The sequence below is a fragment of the Ambystoma mexicanum genome, chromosome 4q (genome assembly GCF_040938575.1).
Source record: "Ambystoma mexicanum isolate Mex_15411 chromosome 4q, UKY_AmexF1_1, whole genome shotgun sequence".
Taxonomy (NCBI): Eukaryota; Metazoa; Chordata; class Amphibia; order Caudata; family Ambystomatidae; genus Ambystoma; species Ambystoma mexicanum.
In genome coordinates this window covers 1,117,014,617-1,117,037,736 of record NC_090928.1, presented here as the reverse complement: position 1 = coordinate 1,117,037,736, position 23,120 = coordinate 1,117,014,617, and the positions used below count along the sequence as shown (strand labels likewise).

General features: G+C 48.2%; 1 protein-coding gene across 2 annotated transcripts in view; it reads right to left on the bottom strand.

Moving 5' to 3' along the window:
• Positions 1-23,120, bottom strand: part of LIN9 (lin-9 DREAM MuvB core complex component) — a 1,337,113-nt gene that overhangs the window by 184,378 nt on the left and 1,129,615 nt on the right. For both annotated transcript variants that reach the window (XM_069608684.1, XM_069608685.1), the window contains one exon: positions 979-1,161. In XM_069608684.1, the coding sequence (XP_069464785.1) occupies positions 979-1,161 (183 nt within the window). The remainder of the gene's footprint in view (positions 1-978; positions 1,162-23,120) is intronic.

The following is a 23,120-nucleotide window of genomic DNA, read 5'->3' as shown; positions in this document are numbered from 1 at the left end:
AATCCGGCAGAGACACCTCTTTGGAACGCAATCACACACCTGCTGACTCTGGTTGCCCTATTCAGATTGACACAAAGACTGGAGCACTGGACAATTGACAGGTAACAGGTAGTGTCTCGGTTCTTTACTTTGAACTGCTCCCCTTATGCAAGGAGCGCTTTCATCTTAGACAGTCGAAGCCTCAGTGAGTGTCAGCTGCCTCTGCTCCAGCCTCTGTGCAGACACATCGCTGAAGTTACTCTGGTTTACGGTTAGAAATTACATTGAAACCAAAGGAACATTTAACCCAGACACCTGGGAATCTGGGGAACCTAAGGCAGCCCTCACCTGCACTGCTGCTCCATCATCTACACCACCAGCGACCTGTGTTGACTACCGTGCAGCTACACCTAACCCATGCCTTAGGTCACCTTTGTCTCTGGCTATGCTTTACACATGGCAATGTTAAGGTCCCCTTTCTCGGTTGTAACTTTTTCTTCATTATCATTGTTCATGCCAAACCAGGGACCGCCTTTGCTGCTGGTGACCATGGTCTTTTAAACACATTCTCCATTCTTTTTGAGAGCCTTATGTTGCTTTCGTATAATGACTCCTGTGAGAGTTTACTCCCTTTAAAGACTTTGTTAGAATAAACGCTGACTTCCTTTCATCAAAGGTACTGACTTATGGACAGGCCATTTAAACACCAATTGCTCAACCTTGGTGCTCAGAGGTAAAAAAAAGGGTTGGCAAGGCATTTCAAAGAATACGTTGAAATATCTTACCACATCCACAGCTAAGTGAAAAATATAAACTGTAAACATAAGGTGTTGTGAAGGGGATCCAGCCATTATCAGTATATAAAACAGAAAAACACATTTTAATTGAATTTAGTTTCTAAACAACGCAGTCTTGAATGTTGGCTAGGGAAAGATCGATTATATGTAATGAGCTGAGCAGAGCAGTTAGGGACGGGAAAGGTGGATATCTGTAACTTACTTTTATCTGTAAAAGTATTGCTGTAAGTCTAGAGATGAGATCTGTCAGACCTTCATTTTCCACACAAGGCTGGCCCGTTACTGTTGTGTTTGCTTGCCTGACCATCTCCTGTGCTTCCTCTTCACACCGCCGCCTCATATCCGTTGGCTGGTCAGCAGGCTGAAGGCCTTGATCTGGAGCAAGCTGTGCAAAGATATTAAAAGGAAACTGACATTTGAATTTATTTGGGTGCGTACAAAGAGCCTCAAAACCTTAATTTTAAAAGGATCCAACTATTTACCATGCACTGGGAATCAGAGCACAATTATCTTCATTGTATAGAACTATTCCGCCCAATACAGTTTTAAGGCCAATGTAAGTAAATATTTACAGAACGAATACCATAAAGTTACTCACTGTACTGACTAGAGTACTCCTAGTCCATAGTCCCCTTTCCCCCCACTCTTGTGTGCATCCTCCAACATGGGAAGATACCGTAACCTTTGGCAGTGAAAACATTTGCCTCCTTTTAAGTTTAGTATAGCGTGTGGAGGGAGACCTCGGGCGTGGGAACGCCCCACCAAGGCCCCGCCACCGGGAACCTCACCGCAGTCCCCTTTGAACACAAGATACCTAGTTAGCCATTTTACATATAAGCCATTGGCATACTAGCGGGGGCAGGTGGGACGGACGCATGGAGGAAAGGGGACTATGGCCTGAGTACTCTAGTCACTACAGTGATTAACTTTAATGACTCGTACGTACCATCCGCTTACCTCCATCCCTGAGGGTGATTCCACTAAACAAGAAAATAGGGTGGAGCTGTGAGAACCTGTCTCATATCTAGGATGTAGCGAAAAGGTTCTTTAGAACTGCCTGACCAAACTCTGCATTGCGTCTGGAGCTGGTGTCCAGCAAGTAGTGTTTACAGAAAATTGAGAAGTTGGGGTTGGAACCCTAGCTTAAGTGGCGCCACATGTTTCACAAACATTGGGACTTCAGCAGCTCTGTCCCAGTGAAACCCTAGAAACAGCTGCAGGAAGAATATTTCATTTATTCAGTGAGCAGATCAGAGTGGGCTCCCCTTTTCCTACAAACTCCTACCTTTTCTTGTAGTGTTTACAGAAGGTCAACGGCGTGGCCCAAGTGGCCGCCTTGCTGATGACATCCCAAGAAGCAGGTCTCTGAAACGCGACGGCAGTGGCCTTAGCTCTGACCACATGGGCATGAATCCCCTCAAGAACAGGTTTGCCCATGGTCGTGTAGGCTTCTGAATTGACCTGGACCATCAAGTAGTCGATGGAAGCCTTGGACGTCTGAGCCGGGGGAGTAGTCCCCAATCTCTTATGGAGAAGTTAGGCTGAGTGCACAAGATGACCTTGTCATGAAACATGGTGAAGGGCTTGCACTAGCACAACACCTGCAGCTCACTGAACCTGCGCGCAGAGGTGAGAGCCACCAATAAAACGGTCTTCAGTGTCACTAAGCGTATGTCCACAGGGGCCAACGGCTCAAAAGACTTGCGTTGTAAAGCTGCAAGGACCACATTGAGGTCCCATACTGAGTGGAACCTATGCACCAGAGGAAAGGGCCTAGACAACCCCTCAAGGTGTGCCTTATACACTAGGTTGATCCCAAAAACACATACTCTGGGGATTTCTTGTAAGCCCAGATGGTCACCAAATACGTGTCGCAAGTATTCACCTGAAATCCAGAACGAGCCAGCTGCGCTGAAAAGGCCACAATGTCATTCAGGGGACAGGTAACCGGGTCCAGACCCTTGTTGCATGCCCAATGGCAGAAACTAGTCCATTTGCTTTTATACTGGGATCGATTCGAGGGCCTACTGGCCTGCTGAATGTCGTCCCAGCTGTCATCTGAAAATTGAGCATGCTGAAGCCTCAGTTGATGAGGAGGAAGGCCCAGTTTGGCTGGCTTCAGTTGCACCACCTCTCCACCCTGCTGGGTCAGGATGCCCCTGCTGAGGATCGGAAGATGGAAGGGACCCTGGGAGTACTTCTGCAGCAGATCCGAAAACGAGGGTCCCAAAGGCCAGTAGGGGGCAACCACGAAGAGGCTGCAGCCCACGGGAGCACAGAACTTGCAACTGCTTGTTCAGGTAAAACATTGTAGTAGAATTGTCTGTCCTGACCAGAACAGACTCATGCCTAATTAGGGGCAAAAATGACTCTAGTGTCAGGCCCAGGCCCACTGCCCTGAGCAGATGGATATGTAGGAGGGCTTTCGTCCTGGACCATGCTCCATGAATCGTATAGCCCTCCAGAGAAGCCCCCCCCTTGCCCGGCCTAAAAGGGAGGAGTCAGTCGTCGTCACCAGGGTAGGCTCTGGTCAGGTAAAAGGGGCTCCTACTGAAACAGTGTCATGCATCAGCCGACAGCGGAGGTCAGGCAAAAGGAGCAGTGGTTTTAGGATCCTGTCCGACTGAGACCCAGTCTCCTGATCCCAGTGGGCCGCCAGGCGTAGCTGGAGGAGCCTCATTTTGAGACGCACATGCTGCACAGTCAGCACACAGTAAGTCATCAGGGCAAGAATGTGCTGGAATCACCATGCCGAGGAAATAGAGTTGGCCAGAAAGTGCCCCACCATCTTGCAGTGGGACAGAAGCCTCTCAGGCGTGGGGAACACCCGCTGAATGATAGTGTTTCACTAGGAATCTATGGGAGGAACATCCATCAGAAAGATTACTACTGAAGGTTATTAATTTGTTATTCCAATGGATAGTGTACTCCAACAGATTCCATATCTTGGAGAGACTCCCACAGCAGTCATTTCCTTGAGTTCGGGATAGTGAATCCAGGTGCAAAGTTCAAATTGGGAACATTATTTACTGATAATGTTCCTTCTATAGATTCTCCCCTCGGATTCCTCATCTGGATAGATATACTCTACGACCAGCTGTTCTCAGAATATCTCGACAGGAGATGGTATGGCTCGACTACATTTTCCTACTAGGCTCTTGTGCACCTATACCCGTGTTCCTCGGCCACGACATCTGTGCCCATAAAAATAGTTCCCCACCTTTTTTCCTCCCGTGTGCAGCAGCCAACCGAATACATTTCCATCTCAAGGATGAAAAAAAGTGCATACAATGGAAAACCTTTGCCAGCGGAAGAATGAAGAAAAAAACATTCTGGTCAAATGAGCCCAACATACACTTTTTTTAAACAACCCTTAGAATTTAGCCACACCACCACTTTCAGAAGCGGGGAAGGCCGTTGATGAGGAATCTGTGGGAGGAGAATCAACAGAAAGAAGATTAAGAAATGTTCAATTCAATGGCGTACATTTTCCCACAGATTCCTCAGATAGACTCCCATAGCAGTAGATCAGGAGGAAAACTGCAAGGTGGGCAAAGGAACAGTTTCAAAAGTCCTGGGAAACACGTTGTCCTTGCCTAGTCCGGGGCGATTAGGATCAGGCAAGACAGAACCTTCCCACTGGGTCTGAGGAGCTTGATGGCCAGAATCAAAAATGTATAGTAAATGTATAGTAAATGTTGGAGATCCACTTCACTAGAAAGCGTCCTCCAGAGACCCCTCTCGAGGGACATACCCTTATCAACAAGAGGCAACTCCAAGTGCAAACAGATCCACTGCAGAGGGTCGCCACCAACGTGCTAGTATCTATGCAATGACCTCTGGACAAATCTCATTCGTTGGAGACTGCGCCCTGCCTGCTCTGGGCATCCGTCAACCGTTTTCAGTCACTGCTAGAGGGACCCCAGAGATAGAGATTTTGTTCTCTAACACCCAGAACCAAAGCCATATGGCCTTCCATGCATTGGGGCAATGACTACACCTATCACCTCTTTTTGAGGTGGTGCATGGCCACTGTGTTGTCAGTCAGGACCAGAACATTTTTGCCCCCGAAGGTCTGGCACAAACCATCCATGTCAGTCTCACAGCTTTAGTAGACTGATGTGCCATCGGCACTATGTGGGACCAAAGGCTGTTCACAGTCAGAACCCACCGGTGAGCACCGCAGCTCTTCAGGGATGCAAACCTCATTAAGCCCCTATGCCTCTGGTGGATTGGCACATGGAAGTAGGCATCATGTAGGTCCAACACGACATCCACTCCTGGCTTTGCACAACCTTGAGAACTTCTTAAATCACCATCCTTTGTCCTGCCTCAGGAACTTCAAGCCATTGATGTCCAGGATGGGATGAAGTCCCCCCCCTCTTCTTTGGTACCAAGAAACAATGAGTAGCATCCTGTGCCACTGAATTGTGATCACCTACACTGCTCCCTTTTCTAACTCCACCACCAACTCTTCCTTAAGCTCCAAACTCAAGGCAGGGGAGTGAAGGTCTGTTTGGAGGCCTGAAAAGGAACGGAAGACAGTAACCTCAGTCGACAAACTGCAGCACCCAAGCGTCAAAGGCGATTCCTTGCCATTTCGAGTAGTGGTCTGAGACTCTTCCACCAACTAGCATAGCATAGGGGGAAATCTCAGGTTTAGAGGCAGGTGGCACTGCCTCACTTCCTGAGGCTCCACCGCCCCTGATGGGGTGTGAAAACCTTTTCTGTGCTTCCTTAGCCCAAGACAACTGTGCTTTTCTCACAAAGCGAGTATAGTGGCGGAAACCCCTGCATATTCAACAAAAGGTGCACCTGGAGGATGGGGTAGGCTGTTGGACTGCCATCCCTGAGGACTTAGCTGTATGTTTTTACTATTTAAATTTGTCTCGAGACAAGACTGCTTTGGAGCCAAAAAGATGCTCGAATCAAAGGCCATGTCTAAGTTTTACCAGGTTACTCACCGTAGTGACCACCTTACTCCTAGTCCATAGTCCCCTTTCCTCCATACTTGTGGGACATCTCTCCGCCCTGTGGGACGGGACCGGAGCACTTTGTAAAAAGCATGCACATTTTTAAAAAAAATGTGTACCTCCTCTTTCCTGCACGGGGCCCGGCACGCAGCCATAACCCCGCCCACCTTGGCTCCGCCCCGGGCATCGCCCATCAGTCCTTTTCTATCGCCGGGTCAAAGACCCATTAGCAATAACAGAGGAACCGTATAAGAGGGGACAGCGGGCGGGCGTATGGAGGAAAGGGGACTATGGACTAGGAGTAAGGTGGTCACTACGGTGAGTAACCTGGTAATACTCCTACGTCCCGTCCCCTTGCCTCCATACTTGTGGGAGATTCCCAAGCACTCCTTACAGCAACTACGGGTGGATGGAAATACCCCTTACTGAAACAGGTTCTTCAGCACAGCCTGACCAAACTGAGCGTCAGCTCTAGAGCTGATGTCGAAACAGTAATGCTTACAGAAAGCAGATGGGGAGGCCCAAGTAGCTTCCCTAGCGATGGACTCCCAGGGAACATATTTTTGAAAAGCAACCGCGGCTGCCTTGCCCCGCACCAGGTGTGCTTGGATACCTTTAGGAGGTTTCAGCCTTTGGATGGTGAAAAAACTCCATGATGCAGGCGGCGATCCACATGGAAATAGTTGTCTAAGACGGCGGCTTGCCCTGAGGGTTACCGAAGGTCACAAAAAGTTAAGAACTCCTAAGCACAGAAGTTCTGTCCAGGAAGAACTTAAGAGCTCTTCGGACATCAAGATAGTGTAGAACTCTTTCAGCCTCTGAGGCAGGGTTTGGAAAAAAGACCGGAAGGGAGATCGACTGATTCAGATGGAATTCGGTCACTACCTTCGGTAGAAAAGCCGGATTTGTCCGAAGGACTACCTTGTCCTTGTGTAAGACCAAGAAAGGATGCTCCACCGACAATGCCTGGAGCTCACTCACTCTCCTTGCTGACGTAACAACGACCAGAAAGGACACTTTCCAAGACAAGTACTTGAGGTCTACCGTAGCCATTGGTTCAAAGGGTTTATGGCACAGCGCGGTCAGGACTATATTTAGGTTCCATGGTGGGTGTGGATTACCATTGGGTTAGAAAGAGAATAAGAACACAGGTCTGCAGAAAGGTACGCGGAAACCGCTGGGAGATGAGTCCTGCATGACAGAACATGAACCCCTGACTCTGCTAGGGAGGACACGAAGGACAGCACCGTGTCAATCGTAGCCACCCTCGGATCCAACTTCTTCTCCAAACACCAATGACAGAACCTGAGCCATTTACTCCTGTATTGAGATCTGGTCGAGGGTTTCCTGGCTGCCTGGATAATGTGCATGTTATCCGCAGACAAACTCAGATGCTCTAAAGACTTGAACTCAGGCACCATGCCTCCAAGCTGAGCGATTGTGGGGAGGGGTGCCACATCTGTTCCCCTTGGTGAAGAAGATCAGGAGTTACTGGTAACCTGATCAGCGGATACACCGACAGGTGTTGAAGCTCCGAGAACCAAAACCTGGCCGGCCACCACCTCAGTAGAAGGGAACAGTTCACCGAGTTCTTCAACTTCCAAATTGCACGGTGAACTAGAGGCGGGAAGGCGTAAGCTCTCATGTTGTGCCATGGAATCTCGAGAGCATCCCCCAGAGAGGAGGCGCCAAACCCCCCTCTGGAGGCATACTGAGGAAGTTTCTTTTTCACCGCCGTGGCAAAGAGGTCCACCTCCAGTGTGTCCCAACATGAGAAAATCCATGAGAGGACCTCCGCCGTCAGCTCCCACTCGTAGCTGACCACTGCCCCTGGCTGAGGGCATCCGCTGTGACATTCAGCTGGCCCGGGATGTGAACTGCAAGCAGCCAGACACCATGAAGCACGGCCCACTCCCAAATCTGGATGGACAGGTCCACGAGGGAGGGTGGAGGGGCAGGGGGGGGAGAGACTTTGTTCCCCCTTGCTTGTGTATGTAATACATTGACATCACATTGTCCGTTCTTATGCGGACCACCTTGTTGACAATGAGGTGTCTGAACGCCCTGAGCACTAGGAAGATCGGCAGAAGCTCCAAATAATTTATGTGCAGGAGCTTGTCCTGAGGCGATCAGAGGTCCGAGACCTGAAGAAGATCCAACGTCGCACCCCACCCAAGGAGGGAGGAGTCCGTCGTGATCGTCACCGTGGGGACCGGGTCCTGAAACCCCGCGCCCCCAGACAGATTGCTGAGAGATGACCACCAATCCAGGAATCCGGAATCATTATCCGCATGGAATCCGGATCCGCTGCCTGACGCCATGAATTCCGAAGAGCCATCTGGGTCCGTCTCATTTTGAGACGAGCAAGAGGAAGAGCCAGTACACACGAGGCCATGAGGCCCAGAAGCCTCTGGAACCACCAGGCCGACATGCTCTCCGACTGCGCAAACATCTGACACATGGCCAACAGATCCGCTATTCTGTCCCCGGTCAGATACACTCTGCAGTCGATCGTGTTCCAACGAAAACCCAGGAACATCAGGTCCTGTGAGACCGTCCTGGAAGATTTCCGCCAGTTCACCGACAGCCCAAGATGGAACAGGAGCTGAAGGAGAGACTGGAGGTTGCACGCTGCTGCCAAAGGACAAGGGCTGCATAAGAGCCAGTCTTCCAAATAAGGATACACATGGATACCCTGGAGACGAAGATAGGCTGCAATCACCGACATCATCTTCGTGAAGACACGCGGCGCCGAGCTGAGGCCAAAAGGAAGCACCCGAAACTGGAAGTGCTCCTCTCCCAAAGAGAAGCGGAGGTATCTCCGGTGTGGATTCCAAATCAGGATATGCATGTACGCATCCTGAAGATCCACAACGCTGAGCCAATCGCCCATCTGCAAAGAGGAGCGTATCTGGCTGGGCGTGATCATCTTGAATTTCTCTTGGGGTAGGAAAAGATTGAACTGGGAAAGGTCTAGGATGGTGCACAGGCCAGCCTGGTTGGGTTTGGGCACCGTAAACAGCCGGGAGTAGAAGCCCTCCCCTCGCTCCCCAAGGGGAACGGGTTCCACAGCTGTGAGGTCCAGAAGTTTCTGAACCTCGGCCTTGAGGGAGGGTGAGCCCGAAAGCTGAAAAGGAGGGTTGAGGGGTGGGGTAGAGGGTAAAGGTAAGCGGAAGCCCGCTCGATCGACTGAAAAGACCCATCTGTCTTCTGTGATGGTCTGCCACGCCTCCCAATGAGACGCAACGCGTCCTCCCACCGGGGTCTCGTGCAAGCACGGCAAACCCTCATTTGGCAGGCTTATCGGTGGTGGTGCCACCTGAACCTGATGAGGAGGCTGAGGAGCGGGAGAAAAACCGTGTGCGTTCTTGTCTACGGCGGTTATTCCCCACAGGAGTATCCACTCTGCGAGATTTGCGGTCGAGGAAGCCCCTAAAACCAGAGGAAGGTCGACTTTGCGACAACGGTCTCTGGGATTTGAAAGGAGCTTTAACCAGAACAGACAATGATTTAGCCATCCTTGGTTTTGGTGACCTCTACATCAGTAGAAGAATGAAAAAGCTCCTTACCATCGAATGGAAGGTCCAACACCTTGTCTTGCACTTCCTTAGAAAATTTAGTGGAATGCAGCCACGCCTGCCGTGAGGTATCAACCCCAAGCATCAGGCCCCGAGCCGAGGTGTCTACGTGATGAGCCACAGCCTCCAGGAGATCCTGGGCCAAGACCTTCCAACTTCTCGACCGGGATGTGCTCCTCAAACTCCGACAGACCTTTCCACATCCACGTTAGCTCCCGCCAATATCAACTCAGCGTTGGCCTGCCTGAGCTGCAAAGATTTTCCTCCCTAGAGAGTCCAGCAGCTTGTCCTCCTTTCCCAAGACCTGAGTAGCCGTCGTGGAAGAGGATGCTGCATGTCTGGATTGCAACGTAGCCACAGCCACCACTGTGGAGGAGGGAGGCGGACAAGACGACAGGGCCACCTCTTCCGAAGAATGCAGCCTGTACCTCGCGTCAATCTTTTTATTGACAAAAAGTGGCTTTCCCCAGACTCTTCGGACCTCGGCCAGAACGTCCTTCTGCAGCAACAGGCCGGTATGCTCCAAGGGAGACAGGGTGAACGCCCCAGAAAGCACGCCCTCCTGCGGAGCGGGTGCCTCGGGCACCGGAACATCTAAGAAACTCATCATGTCCAGTACCCGGTCATGAAAGGCTCTGATGGAGCGGGGAAGGTCCTTGTTGTCCCGATCGCCTTGAGGGTCATCCGACAGGTCAGGATCCACATAAATCAAAGGAACCGCCCCCGCGGGCAACGAAACATTGTGCGGAAGAGGCATCCGGGCGTTCCAATCATAAACCGGCCGGTAAGGATGCGCACAAGGGACCTTAGGTTCACCCAAGAGACCAAGCCCTACACCAGAAGCCGATGGTGTAGTTGTAGGAGTAGCACCTAAAATGGCCGCCGTGGTTGTGGCGGGAACGGGCGCCATTTTGTCCTCATCTGAGGGGAACTGCGGCACGTGAGGAAGTGATGCAGGGATCCCCGTCGATGGATCAGGGGTCTTAATCTTAGCCTTAACATAAGGAACCTCGGCCGAGCCGGTAGTATGAGGCCTGGAATGTTTTTGTGACATAGCAACCGCCAACTGAGCCTTCGAAGGAAGGAACTCGGCACTGCTGGTAAAAGAAGAACTTCGCTTCTTTGCCCCTCAACAGATCTGGTGTCACCACAAGAGCGGGAACTGTGAGCAACTGCTTTCACCGACAAAGCCTTGTCCGGACTCTCAGAACTGTTGGTAGCTTTAGCCTCTGTACGAGGGACCTCGGACCCAGGCCTGGTAACAGCCTTATCTGCGCGGGCCTCGAACATCCGTTCGGTAACTACAAGCCTAGCCAAGGCATCGGGGCGCACCCCGGTTTTGTTTTTGAGGGAAGCCGACAGAGGCCTCAGAGCGAACTCCGGTACCACACGACTCAGAAGTGGGTCTACAAACAGCCCCCACAGGAGGGGCCTCGGAGCGTACTCTGGTGTTCACAGGCCCCTCAAGGAGACCCTTGGAGAAACCTCCGGTAGAATTATTAGGCCCAATGGGCTCCTCAGGGTGAACCCCGGTAACAGGGCGATCAACTCCCCTCCCGGACCGAGAGGAACCCGGGAAGGTATCGACCGGCCGGGGTGCTCTGAAAAGTAAAGAACTTACCGGGCGTTTTTCCTTCTCGTCGAACGTCTGAAAATGCGAAGGAGTTCGTCGGAACACCTCCTCCCACCGCTCCAACCGACGAAGTGCCCGGACTGAAAGGGAGTCACAGTAAAACCAGGAGTCCCAACGGTGTTCCGGACCCAAACACTTTAAACAAAGAGGATGGGGATCCGCCCTCGCGAAGCGACGGTGACACGATGAACAATCTGGAAAGTCTAATTTGAAAGACAGACAGACTAGTAAACGAACTCTAGCGAGAGCAAGAGAGGAAAAAAGGGAAGAAAACGTTCAGAGGATGCAAGTGCGTCAGGCCCCGATCGAGTGGAGAAAAGGACTGCTGGGCGATGCGCAGGGCGGAGTCAAGGTGGGCGGGGTTATGGCCGCGTGCCGGGCCCCGCGCAGGAAAGAGGGACACATTTTTGAAAAAAATGTGGATGCTTTTTACAAAGTGCTCCGATCCCGTCCCACATGAAGGAGAGATGTCCCACAAGTATGGAGGAAAGGGGACGGGACGTAGGAGTATCATTTAAACCTCTGACAATCGGAGGCGGCCCTACAGAAACCACCAACATTCCTATGTATGCCTGAATCAATCTGCCGCCTCAAAACCAACCTGGATAGCTTGATAGGCCACCGGCTTGTTAATGTCCAGAAAGCTCTCTAATGCATAAACACTGCATTTCATAACACTGTTGAAAACTCAAGGCACAGGAGGCGCTCACCGCCTTTAGCACCATGCTCCCAGATAGTTTTTCTTGGCCAAGGAGTCTGTTCTCTTCCAAATCCCCATCCATCAGAAAGGTTGACGTAGATGGCTTCAAGTTAATGGTCAATACATGACCACTCAGGACTCTGATGTATGGTAACCCTGTGCGGTTTACATTTCTGGTTGAACCCTCATTCGACCGCTGGCTTTTTCGCACAGATGCTGCAACAATGACATAACTGGTGCTGCGATAGCTGCATTAAATGAGACATTTCAAACTGGGAGCCCTAGTCTAGGATGACTGAATTCATATTTTATCAAAGGCTTCGGAAGGGCACAGAGGCCCAGGGCCGCCACAACTTTATCAACAACTGTTCAAAATGGCGCATTAGAATATGTGTATGGTGCTTCCTGCTGGATCACGAGATTGGGGGAAATGTAACCTGCTCACATCATAGGACTCTGAAGCCAATTCTAAATTCTTTTTTAGAAATGGAAGATAGTAACCATCTGCTATGGTTTGTAGCACCTATGCATCCGAAGTTATGCTTTGCCAACTGCAGAGATGACATGACAGGCTACCTCCTACCACAGACGTGTGATTGAGGGAGTCATTTCGCTGTACCACCTGCAACAGAGGGTAACTATGCTGGTGTTGAACAGAGATTCCCACCTTCTCGACCTCCACGAGGGGCTGTTCATTGGCCCCTTTGTGAGAATTGAACTCTTCCTCTAAAGGCAGAGGAATAAAAACAACGTCCTCTCTCCATCCTTGATTTGAAGGTTTAGGTTGTCTGATTGCAGCCCTTAGTGATTTAGCTGCAGCTCGAGGCTCTTGCAGCTTTTCCTGGCTATCAACCTTCCCACCAAATAGGGAAGTCCTGTCAAATGGCAGGTCAAGCAAACATGCCTGAACATCTGCAGAAGACATGCACCTAAGCACTGTACTAGCAGCCCTGGACCTGCTTACTGAATCCACTGTATCCAAGCTTGACTGCAACGACTGCCTCATGGCATCTTTTCCACCATGTATTAGGCTTAAGAAACCTTTCTTCTCCCTCCAGAATATGTTCTGCTGTAAGAGCAGCTACAAGCCAAAGGGTGCAAGTGTACTTTGCTAAGGCACTGGTAGAATTGGCTGATGTTAAAGCCATGCCCCCTGCACTAAATACTCTTTTTGCTAAAGAGGCCATTTTTCCATCTTCTTTAGCTGCCGGAGTAGAAGGGTAAGCTGCAGCTTTTGATGAAACTTGAACTAACCACCAGGTATAGGGTGCCTGTTCAAAAAAAGGAGGGTCCACAGAAGAAGTTTGTTTTTTCTTTAACAATGTGTTAACCGGTAACAAAGAATCTGGTTTAAGCCAGTTTTTGAAAACCCTTACTCTTAAGGCTTCATGGAATGTTAACAGTCTCCCTGACTAGACCACTGTCTAAAACATTAGTGAGGTCATCAGTCTCCATAGCAGCTGCGTGTTTAGACCACCCAAGATACTCAGCCACTTTACAAACTACAGCTATGTAGTAGTGGCAGCCTGACCAGCCATCTCAGGGTACCAAACTTTCTCTGGTGATGTTTCCCAGCTGCTATCTCCTTTAGAGTATTCACCAGATTTTGCATCTTGGATTCTTCAGAGATCAACTCCTCTCGAACATTTGGTGTCCCATATTTGTACCCAAAAGGGGCTGATGATCTTTATATTCCTAAAAGATTGATCCCATTTGCCTTAAGAAATCAGGTCGAGGAATGGGGCTGAAACACTTGTCAGCCATAGGTTTAGCAGTCTTCGAGAGCACTGAATGCTCCAACGAAGTTGAAGGTGTCAAAGGCTTCAACGACTTCCTCGAAGCAGTCGGTGAATGGGCCGGCAATTTAGTATGCTTCGATGGATTGCATGCCATGAAGGTTCAGGCGATAAACAGAACTGCTTTGATACCTTCAAAGAAGGCCTCGATACCGAAGATGAATGCTTAGAGGGGCCAGATACAGGCTCTTTTTTGTACATCGAGGAAGACTCCTTTGACTTGTCTCAAGGAGTCTATTCCCGGTCCTTGAAGCATGCGAGAAGGAGACACACAAGACTCCCTACTGGTCTTAAAAGACGCTGAGTGGTATTTTTTTTTCTCTCTGACTCCTTCAGAGGAGCACTCGGAGGAGCTTGCCTCTGGAAAGCTTCAAGCATTTTCAAACAGAAGTTTTCTAATTCTGCTGGAGTGGAGATCTTTTTTGGAAAACAAACTCTCGGGAGAGGAAGACTACTACACAATGAGGATCTATGATGTCGCTTTTTACTATTCTTATAAGAGGAGTGTCGCTAACTAGTTCTCTAACATCTTCGGTGTTTAGAGCGATTTCTAATGGGAGAAACATCTCTCGATTCGGAGGATGATTTTCTTTTAGATAGGGTAATAGCCAGGGATTTGGGAGAGGTTTTACCTGCATCAGGTTTTCCCTTCCTTTCCAGCAAGGCTTTGACAGTCATGGATTGACATGAGCCACAGTCGTTTGTGGTCCGACCCCAAGCACTACAGACCGGCGAGGGTCTGATATGGACATTTGCGCTCCACAGTCTGAGCACCAATTGAAACCTGTCTTAGGTTTCTAGGAAATTATTAGAAGAATATTCACCTGTAGACAAACTTATCGAAAATGTTGCTGAGGTGAGTAACTCCGAGACAAGCAGCAATGTGGAAAAACAGAACTAAGTAACGGTCAGCATGCATGCTTCATATGCCAACGTCAACGTCACGAGGGATGCTACGCAGGCCATCGAGGACCAAGACTTGGCACTGCACGACCCTATGAAAACATTTCTGCCGGAGCAAGCAGACTTCAATATCAAAGTTGAGGAACACGTGGGAGGACACAATACATTCAAAAGGCTTAATTATATTAGCCATAATGCCTTAAAAATGATTTGAAAAAAAAATACACCTACATCACATAGATAAACTTAACTCAACCTCAAATTAAATAGTACAAACACCATACATTTTATAAATAACAATTGTAACAATTAAAACAAACTTTCAATATACTACTGAAATCTACAAAAAAATATAATTACACACAACAAAAACATAAGTAAAGATACATACAGGGACGTTATACACAAAAGAATTAAAACCCAAACCTTTTAAAAAAACATCACAAACCGTAAATTGATATACAAAATACATTATATATTGTATTACAAATCAATATACTTCACAAAATGTGATAAGCAAAATAAACAATGTTAAAAAGTTACAGCAATACAATATACAATACATCATTGATTAAAAAAAAATATATAAATACAAAACATCAAAAGCAAACCGTAATGGAATAGACAACTACAACAAATACATAAATCAAGTTTACTGGAAAGCACAATTGTTACAACATACAACACGGACTACAAAATACATTATACAGAAACAACAAACTAGGTGAGTTACGATTACCATGACGTTCGATTCAGTTGTAATATTTGTATACATTTTGCTTTAAAAGTATGTTATAACTTGAATGTAGGTATGTCTGATTGGTTTAAACTCAACTATATATTTGTAGACTAATCCAATTCAAACCTGCCACAGAGCCACCCAGTCGCCATCAATAGAAATTCCCTTTCAGAGCCACAGTTGAAAAGATTATCAGTATGTACATTAGCCCAGACACAAAACTAACGACAATTGTCTTTGAGACAGGCAGACACTGTGCACATTAATAGACAGGAATTGTATTCAGATTGGACATTATTGAACAGGGCAATAACTGTTGCTATTGCATGGTTTAGAAGTGGGACGATCTGGTATGAAATGCTGTACAAAGGTCTGACCTGACTATTTTAGGCAAACATTCTCAGAAATCTTAACTTCATGGCAACTATTATTATGTGAGCGCAAATGGTGATCAGTTTGTCTGTGGCATTGTGACTAATTGATATGCAATTTCTGACTAACTTACTACGGCATGGTACAGTTTGGAAATTAGTATGTGTACAATAATTGATGGGCAAACATTTTAAACCCTGTAACTGCTGTACAGACCCTCTGTCAGTCCAGAAAAACTAAGCACCCCTTTAGGGTCCGGAATTGAATGATAATTTGCTAGCCGAAGACCAACCGCCTCATTTACAGTGTAAGAATATATATTCATTAGTCATTAGTTATTACGTAGCTATTAGTTTAACTAGAGCGAAGCCATTTTAGGATGACCAGAATCGCCATTTTGTTTTCTCTCTCTGCTCTCTCCAACGTTGCCACTTTGCCTCATGTAAAACTGCTTTGCTGTAGATATTTCGCTTCAATGGTCCAAGGCTAAGAAACATGTTGAAACATTACACTGGAGAGCCAGACAGGAATGCCCGATTCCCTCCCTCACATATCCTTGAAGTCCGGGAGCAAGGCATTTAATCAGTATACGAATGCCAGCGAGTCTCCTGAAAGAATAGCAATGTACGAAACTAGCATTTAAAGAGTTGAATTATGATCTTCTTTACGGCCCCCCTTTCTGAGTCCACTGAGGCCCCGGAGAGCGGGCTGACTTCTAGAGCAAGAATCGAAACTTAGAGATAGTGAGGCCTGGTATGTGCCAGTCTCCTACGCGCTGCATGCCCATGAAAAACAGAAACGCTGTGTTCTCGCAAACAAAGAATGGGGTCTGTAAAATTGAAGATTGCAAACTGTTACTAAATATGGTGGTCTAAGGTGTCATTTGTCACGATGGTCAATCATCGCCTCTAATTCAAAGGGAAATGAATTGGGGGCAGCATCAAATGTGTTATTACTGATTGTAAGATGCTCCGTTCCTATATATGTAACTGATGTACGTTTCACACTCTTTTGCGTCCCCCGAGGTCTGTTAGACACACGTCGCGGGGCGTGGGACCACTTGGCCAACTGGGACTATTTTGTATTGCAATAAACCCTAGATTTTGGGAACAGAACCTCGTGTCTGGCGTATCTATTCATGTGTGGGGACTGTGCCTCGTTTCCACATCTGAGGGTCCCTCAGGGGCCCCTTCAAGATGGCGCCCGAATAGGGACCCCTCCCCCACTTGTTCCATCGTGTACGTTGCAAAATAAGGAAGGCGGTAAGAACGGGAGCGATCGAGCCGGGATCAAGAGGTGTTCAGGGCGCCCCGCGTAAGTGATGAGATTCATTGCTGCAGATCTGCACACAGCTGATCCCTGATTGACGTCCCTGGCCAGTGAACAAGGAGGCGAGGGTCCCGAAACGAGGCATTGCCGAGATACGCAGACACTACGTCATTGGTTGCGTCAGTATACGGACGAATTGTGTCTTGAAAAGACAAATTGACTAATCAGGTGAGTCGTGCCCCGATTCGTAAGTGATCCTGATATTGGTTGAGAGTTGATTTTGCAAAATCAAACACCCAGAGTAAGTTTGATTAGCCAAGGGGAAGGTTAAAAGATGCCTGGGGTATTGTCCACCTTAGCGGGATTTTTCCGCTGCAGTGAACAATCTTTGGAAACTGGCCAGTTAGCACCTCCGGGAGGAACGCAGCTTATGATATGTACATAAAGTATGGTATGGGAGCGATAATGTTTTGTGAAACTTGGCATAAGCAAACCAGAAAACAGGAAAATCTTCAGTGGCCGAGGGATGGGAGTTTTGAGATGGAACGTATAGATAACCTGGAAAAGGTGTTAAGTAAAAGAGCACGCCCTGGAGAACTTGCTATCCTTAGGGACTGGAGGAGGGAAGCAATGCTCCGATGTAGAGAGAAACATGCGCGCAGGCATAAGTGAAATATGGAGAGAGCTGAGAAGGAGGAGGAGTGGAGTAATAGCTTGAGAAAGGCGAGACGGCGCGATGAATTAAACATAGAAAAAATATATCCACAAAGAGAGCTACACTCATCGGACGAATTAATAAACAATCTTAACTGAAACAAAACAGGGCACGACGAGTGAAACTAAAAAGACTATGGCAGTAGCCGCCACTCAACCCCCTCCCGTTGCTCAGCCCCTCCGAACACCACACAGCCACAGGCTACATCAGACACTGCACTGCCCACTAGCCAGTCAGCCCAGAGTGTTTCGCAATTACCACGGCCCCAGCACACGGATCCCACTCTCACTGCCCCTTCTGCACCTCCTGATCAAGAGGGTGCCACTGTCCTGAATGCCCCTCCCATGAGTGGAATTGAGCAGAATGAATGTACGAGAGTAACTCGCAGTGCGATCAGTAAGGAGAGAAAGCGTGAGCTGCAAGAACAGGCTGAAATCTATATAGCCGATAATGATGAGGTATCCACGCTAGCGTCCCTATATGACTTCAGAAGGAACAACGAAAGACCGGTATTGTTGGAATGCATGGGGGAATATTTGTCGGGACAATGGAAAAAGTTAATTGGGAAGTTACCACCGCAACGATTGTTGGATTTAAATGCATTAGCCCTTTGTAGAGGGAGAGATGAAGAAATAGAAGAGCATGTGAAGCGACTGTTTGAAATAAAGAATGAATTGGATGAAGAGTATTCTGAAGTACTCGCCACACCGGGGAATAAGAGAAAGAATATTGAGAGGGGCAGGAAGAGCGCGTCAAGACTGTATATGCAGAAATCCTCGCCGCCACCCGGACAGATAGTTGATAGACAAAGATTGTAGGTGTGTGTGTGTGGGAAACTATGAGATGGATGTCAAGCTCTAGGACATTGGTAGGGGAGATAAATGAGATATGTAATGAGTATCCTTTACAAATAAGAATAGAAGCTCTGCGGACGATAGTAGGGGTGTTAGTCCAGCAGATAGCAGGACACCACATGGGAAGGGGAAATGCACAGAGTAGGGGAAATTCGAATATGCATGGAGGGCCTTTGGGATTAAATCAATGTGCATACTGCAGAGAGGAAGGACACTGGCGGGCACAATGTCCGCATTTGCAAAATAGAGGCGGATATAGTCAGAGGAGGCCTCACAGAGGGCACATGGGAACAAATGGTCACAACAGAAATCATATGCAGCAGCACCAGAATGATCAAGGGAATGGTGCACAGAATCAAGGCCAGGCTGATTTAATGGCCAATTATAATGTGTGGTAAAACAGAGCAATCATCCACATGGTCCTGATAAATTAGGTTCAAGAAAGACTTTCCTTCAGGGAAGGGTTTTCAACCGAATGCCTATTCGAACTAAGGAAGCATCTGTAGCTAATACATATTCATAAAGCAAATATTGTCAGGGATAGGAAAACAGAGTGAATCCCCTCCAGGTGTCCCAATCCGAAGTTTAACAAGTTCCTAGCCTCCAGACTGAAGAATGGCTAACAGACTAGTGTTAGCCATTAGAGTATAGGATTTGTGTACAGCAAAACAGAAGAACAAGTTACTTACCAACTGTAACGTTCTTTCGACTGGATGTCTCTCCCACGTATTTCTCATCTTTGATAAATCAATTTCCAGCTTGCTGGCCTCAGACATTTTTTCTCAGTAGAGGGCTCTGCGCGTCGACATCCCTCGAAGGCCTACGTATCGGTGCCAAAGTCACCATAGATATAAATAGTCTTGCGCACCGTCCGTTGCTCAGTTACGTTTTGAGGTGCTGTTTTCACTTGTATGAGATGGTTAATCCCATGGAAGGAGCGTAGGCTGCAACTACAAGGGAAGTTTTACTGCGGGGAATGATGGGAGGGGAGATAAGGAATACGTGGGAGGAACATCCAGTCGAAAGAACATTACAGTTGGTAAGTAACGTGTTCTTTGAATGGATTGTGTCCTCCCGCGTATTCCTCATCTTTGATAGACTCCCAAAGCAGTAATGTGTAGAGGAGGCAGGAGTAAAACGAAAGTTTTCCCTTTAGAGTGCAACACAGCTTTTCCAAATCTTGTCTCCTAGATAGAGGAGGAATCAAGACTGTAGAATTTAGTGAAAATGTGTGTGCGGATGAGCATGTGGCAGCCGCACATATGTCCTTAATTGGAGCACCTCTTTGGAGAGCTGAAGAGGCTGCGATACCCCTGGTTGAATGAGCCCTGAGATGTTGAGGGGCCTCTTTTCCTGCCAATTTATAGCACTCTACTGGTTAATATAATCCATCTTGAGATGGTTTGTTTTGTAAAAGGTAAACCTAATTTGTGCCCTGCATACCCCACAAACAATTGTTCTGCTTGCCTAATCCTCGCAAGTCTGCTTATGTAAAAACTCAAGGCATGCCTTGGATCCAGCCTGTCCAATCTCTCTTCGTCTTTCCCTGGATGGGGAGGAGGATAAAACGAGGGTAAGGTTATCTTGTGTGATATGGAATTCTGAGACCACCTTTGGGAGAAAATTCAGCTTCACTTGGAGGACTACCTTATCTTTGTGAAAGATTGTATGTGGAGGTTTGCAAGACAAAGCTTGTAATTCACTCACTCTTCTGGCAGAAGTTAAAGCCACTAGAAAGACTGTTTTAAGAGTGAGAAACCTTAATGAACAGGAATTTAGGGGTTCGAATGGAGTACCCATTAGAAATTTCAAGACTAGGTTTAGGTCCCACAGTGGAACCTGAAATGGAGTTGGTGGGAAAAACATTAGTTAACCCTTACAGAAATTGAAACACTACAGACAATTTGAAGTATGAAGGCTCCTCTGCAGTGCGCTTGAAGAATGACAGCGCTGCGAGGTAGCCCTTGATTGTGCCAACATGAAGACCTGAATTTGCCAAATATAGCAAAAGAGATCACGCCATTGGTGTACTACATGAAAAGGGTTCAATATTCTTTTCTCTACACGAGCTGCAAAATTTGTTCCAACGGCAGCGGTATAAAGATTTTGTTGCTGGACTTCTGGCTGAAAGCAACACCTCCATTATGTCATCCGGGAGATCCCAATCCTTGTATCTCAGACTTTCCGAAACCAGGCGTGAAGGTTGAGGGTCCCGATTTCCGGATGGAGAACCCAACCTCCCTTCTGCGAGAGAAGGTCCTCTTTGCGGAAGACGAATCGAAGGACAGATGGACATGTCTAGAAGATCCGGGTGCCACGTTCTCTTGGCCCAATCCAGGGCAATTAGGATCATGGTTTTCCAGAATCTTCCCAACCTCCTGTTCATTTGAGGAATGACGGAGACAGGAGGAAACGCGTACAGAAGTGGAAATTCAAAGTCCACTACGAACGCGTCCCCTAGAGCTCTTCTCGGGGGGAAATTCCCTTGAGCAATACTGATCACACTTCCGGTTGATACTGGTGGCGAACAGATCCACTTGAGGGATTCCCCAAAGGGCGAAGATCCTTTGGACTTCCTGAGCTAGTTCCCACTCGTGGGAGACTGTTCTGTCTGCTCAGAGCGTCCGCCGTCAAGTTCTTCTCTCCAGCTAGGTGAGCTGCAGATAGAGAGATTCCTTCTTGAATTGCCCAAAGCCAGAGCCTCTCTGCACAGTGGCAGTGATCCTACGCCGCCTCTTTTGTTGCGGTAGTGCATGGCCACTGTGTTGTCCGTCATTATCAGGACATACTTTCCCTGTACTGTTGGCAGGAAAGTCTTTAGCGCTAGTCTGATTGCTCTCAGCTACAATAGGTTGATGTGTAGTCTGGACTCCGATGGAGAGCAACGGCCGCTGATGGTCAGGTCATTGGCATGGGCTCCCCACCCTACGAGTGAGGCATCCGTGACTACTGTTATCTCTGGCCATGGTTGCCAAAACTGTTCTCCTTTCAAGATGTTCTCCCGAAAGGCCCACCACTGAAGGTCTCGAGCTGCTCTCTCCGGAATTAGTAGGAGATCTGACATCCTCCTTGAGAATTGTGACCACTGGGTCCTTAGCGCCCACAGGAGAGATCTCATCCTCAGGCGAGCCTCTGGCACTAGGAAAATGCAGGATGCCATGAGGTCAAGCAAACTCAAACAGTCGAAGGCTGGTAGACGTTGGGCATTTTGAAACCTGGTGACCATCTGTAGAATATCTTAAGCCCTCACCTCTGGTGGCGAGGCTTTTCCCAGGGATGTGTCCAAGGCTGCTCCAATGAACCGGAGTCTCTGTGATGGTATCACCCAACTTCTTTAAGTTGAGGGAGAAGCCCAGCTTGTGGAAGAAGTGGCAAACATAATCTAGATGAACCTGAGCTTGTTCCGGGGACACTGCTCTGATCAACCAGTCGTCCAGGTAGGGGTAGACATGAATCCCTTCCCTCCTTAGACTTGCAGCCACAGCCGCCATTAGCTTGGTGAAGACCCTCAGGGCGGAGGTCAGCCCAAATGGCAGAACTCGAAATTGATAATGAGAGTTGCCAATGGCGAACCTCAGGTACTTCCTGTGCTTGTGATGGATTGGCACATGAAAGTAAGCATCCTGGAGGTCTAGAGATACCAACCAGTCTTGAAGCTGGAGGGCCTGAAGGATCTGAGAAAGGGTTACCATCTTGAACTTATCTTTCCTGCGGAATTTGTTTAATTTTCGCAAGTCCAAGATGGGTCTCAATCCTCAGTCCTCCTTCGGTATTAGAAAATAGGGAGAATACCAACCCTTGTTCCTCGCCGCTACAGGTACCAGTTCAATGGCACCTTTCTCTAGCAGGTCTAAGTCTAAAATCTCCTGCATAAGGAGTGGGTCTGTAAGCTTCAGAGCGTTGTTCCCTGGTGGATGACTGAGGAGTGTGTAGGAAAGGCAGGCAGTAACCTTGGACAACTGTTTCCAATGCCCAAGCAGCTGACGTAATAGCCTGCCATTCTGTCAGATGTTGAGTTAACCTGCCTCCTACCGGTGTTGTGTGGGGAGACCTCAGAGGGGTTTAGAAGCGGCTGATGCAGATGCTGAGGGTAAAGCGGCACATGCTGGTGCGGGTTTAGTTCCTTTGACCCGTCCACCATGGGTGAATCGTCTCTGGCCCCTTTGAGCTGGCTGCCCTCTGCCTTTTCCGAATGTGGAGTAAAAACGAAAGGGCTTCCCCCTCCAGGACGTACCTGTGGAGCGACTTGGAGTTTGACGGATTGTTTGACGGATTGCAGCACCAAGTGATTTTGCTGCCGCCTTTGATGTTTGTAATTTCTCTAGGCTGTCATGAGCTTTTTTGCCAATAGAGAGGTGCAGTCAAAGGGCATATTCAGAAGCCTGCCTTGTACATCAGGAGCAAAACCAGACTTCTGCAACCACACAAGTGCGGATTGTGGTACTCGCCGCCACGGCTCTGCTGATTCTGTCAGCAGAGCCGATACCTGTATGGAGGGACTCACACTTCACATCCTTCCCCATCATTGATGTTCAAGAATGCATCTCGTTCCTCCCCTTCTGGGAGACAGTCAGCCGCTGCTGAAGCGCACTCCCAAAGGGTGTGGCTGAATCGAGCTAGCGTGCAAGTGGCGTTGATAGACTTAAGTGCCATACTGCATGCTGAAAAGACTTAGACATGGCATCAAATCTTTTGTCGTCTCGGTCTTGTTGTATAGTGGGGTATGCCGATTTACTATTTGACGACGTTGCTGCCTGCACTACTAAACTCTCTGGAGTTGGGTGCTTACTTAAATATTCAAGGTCTGAAGTG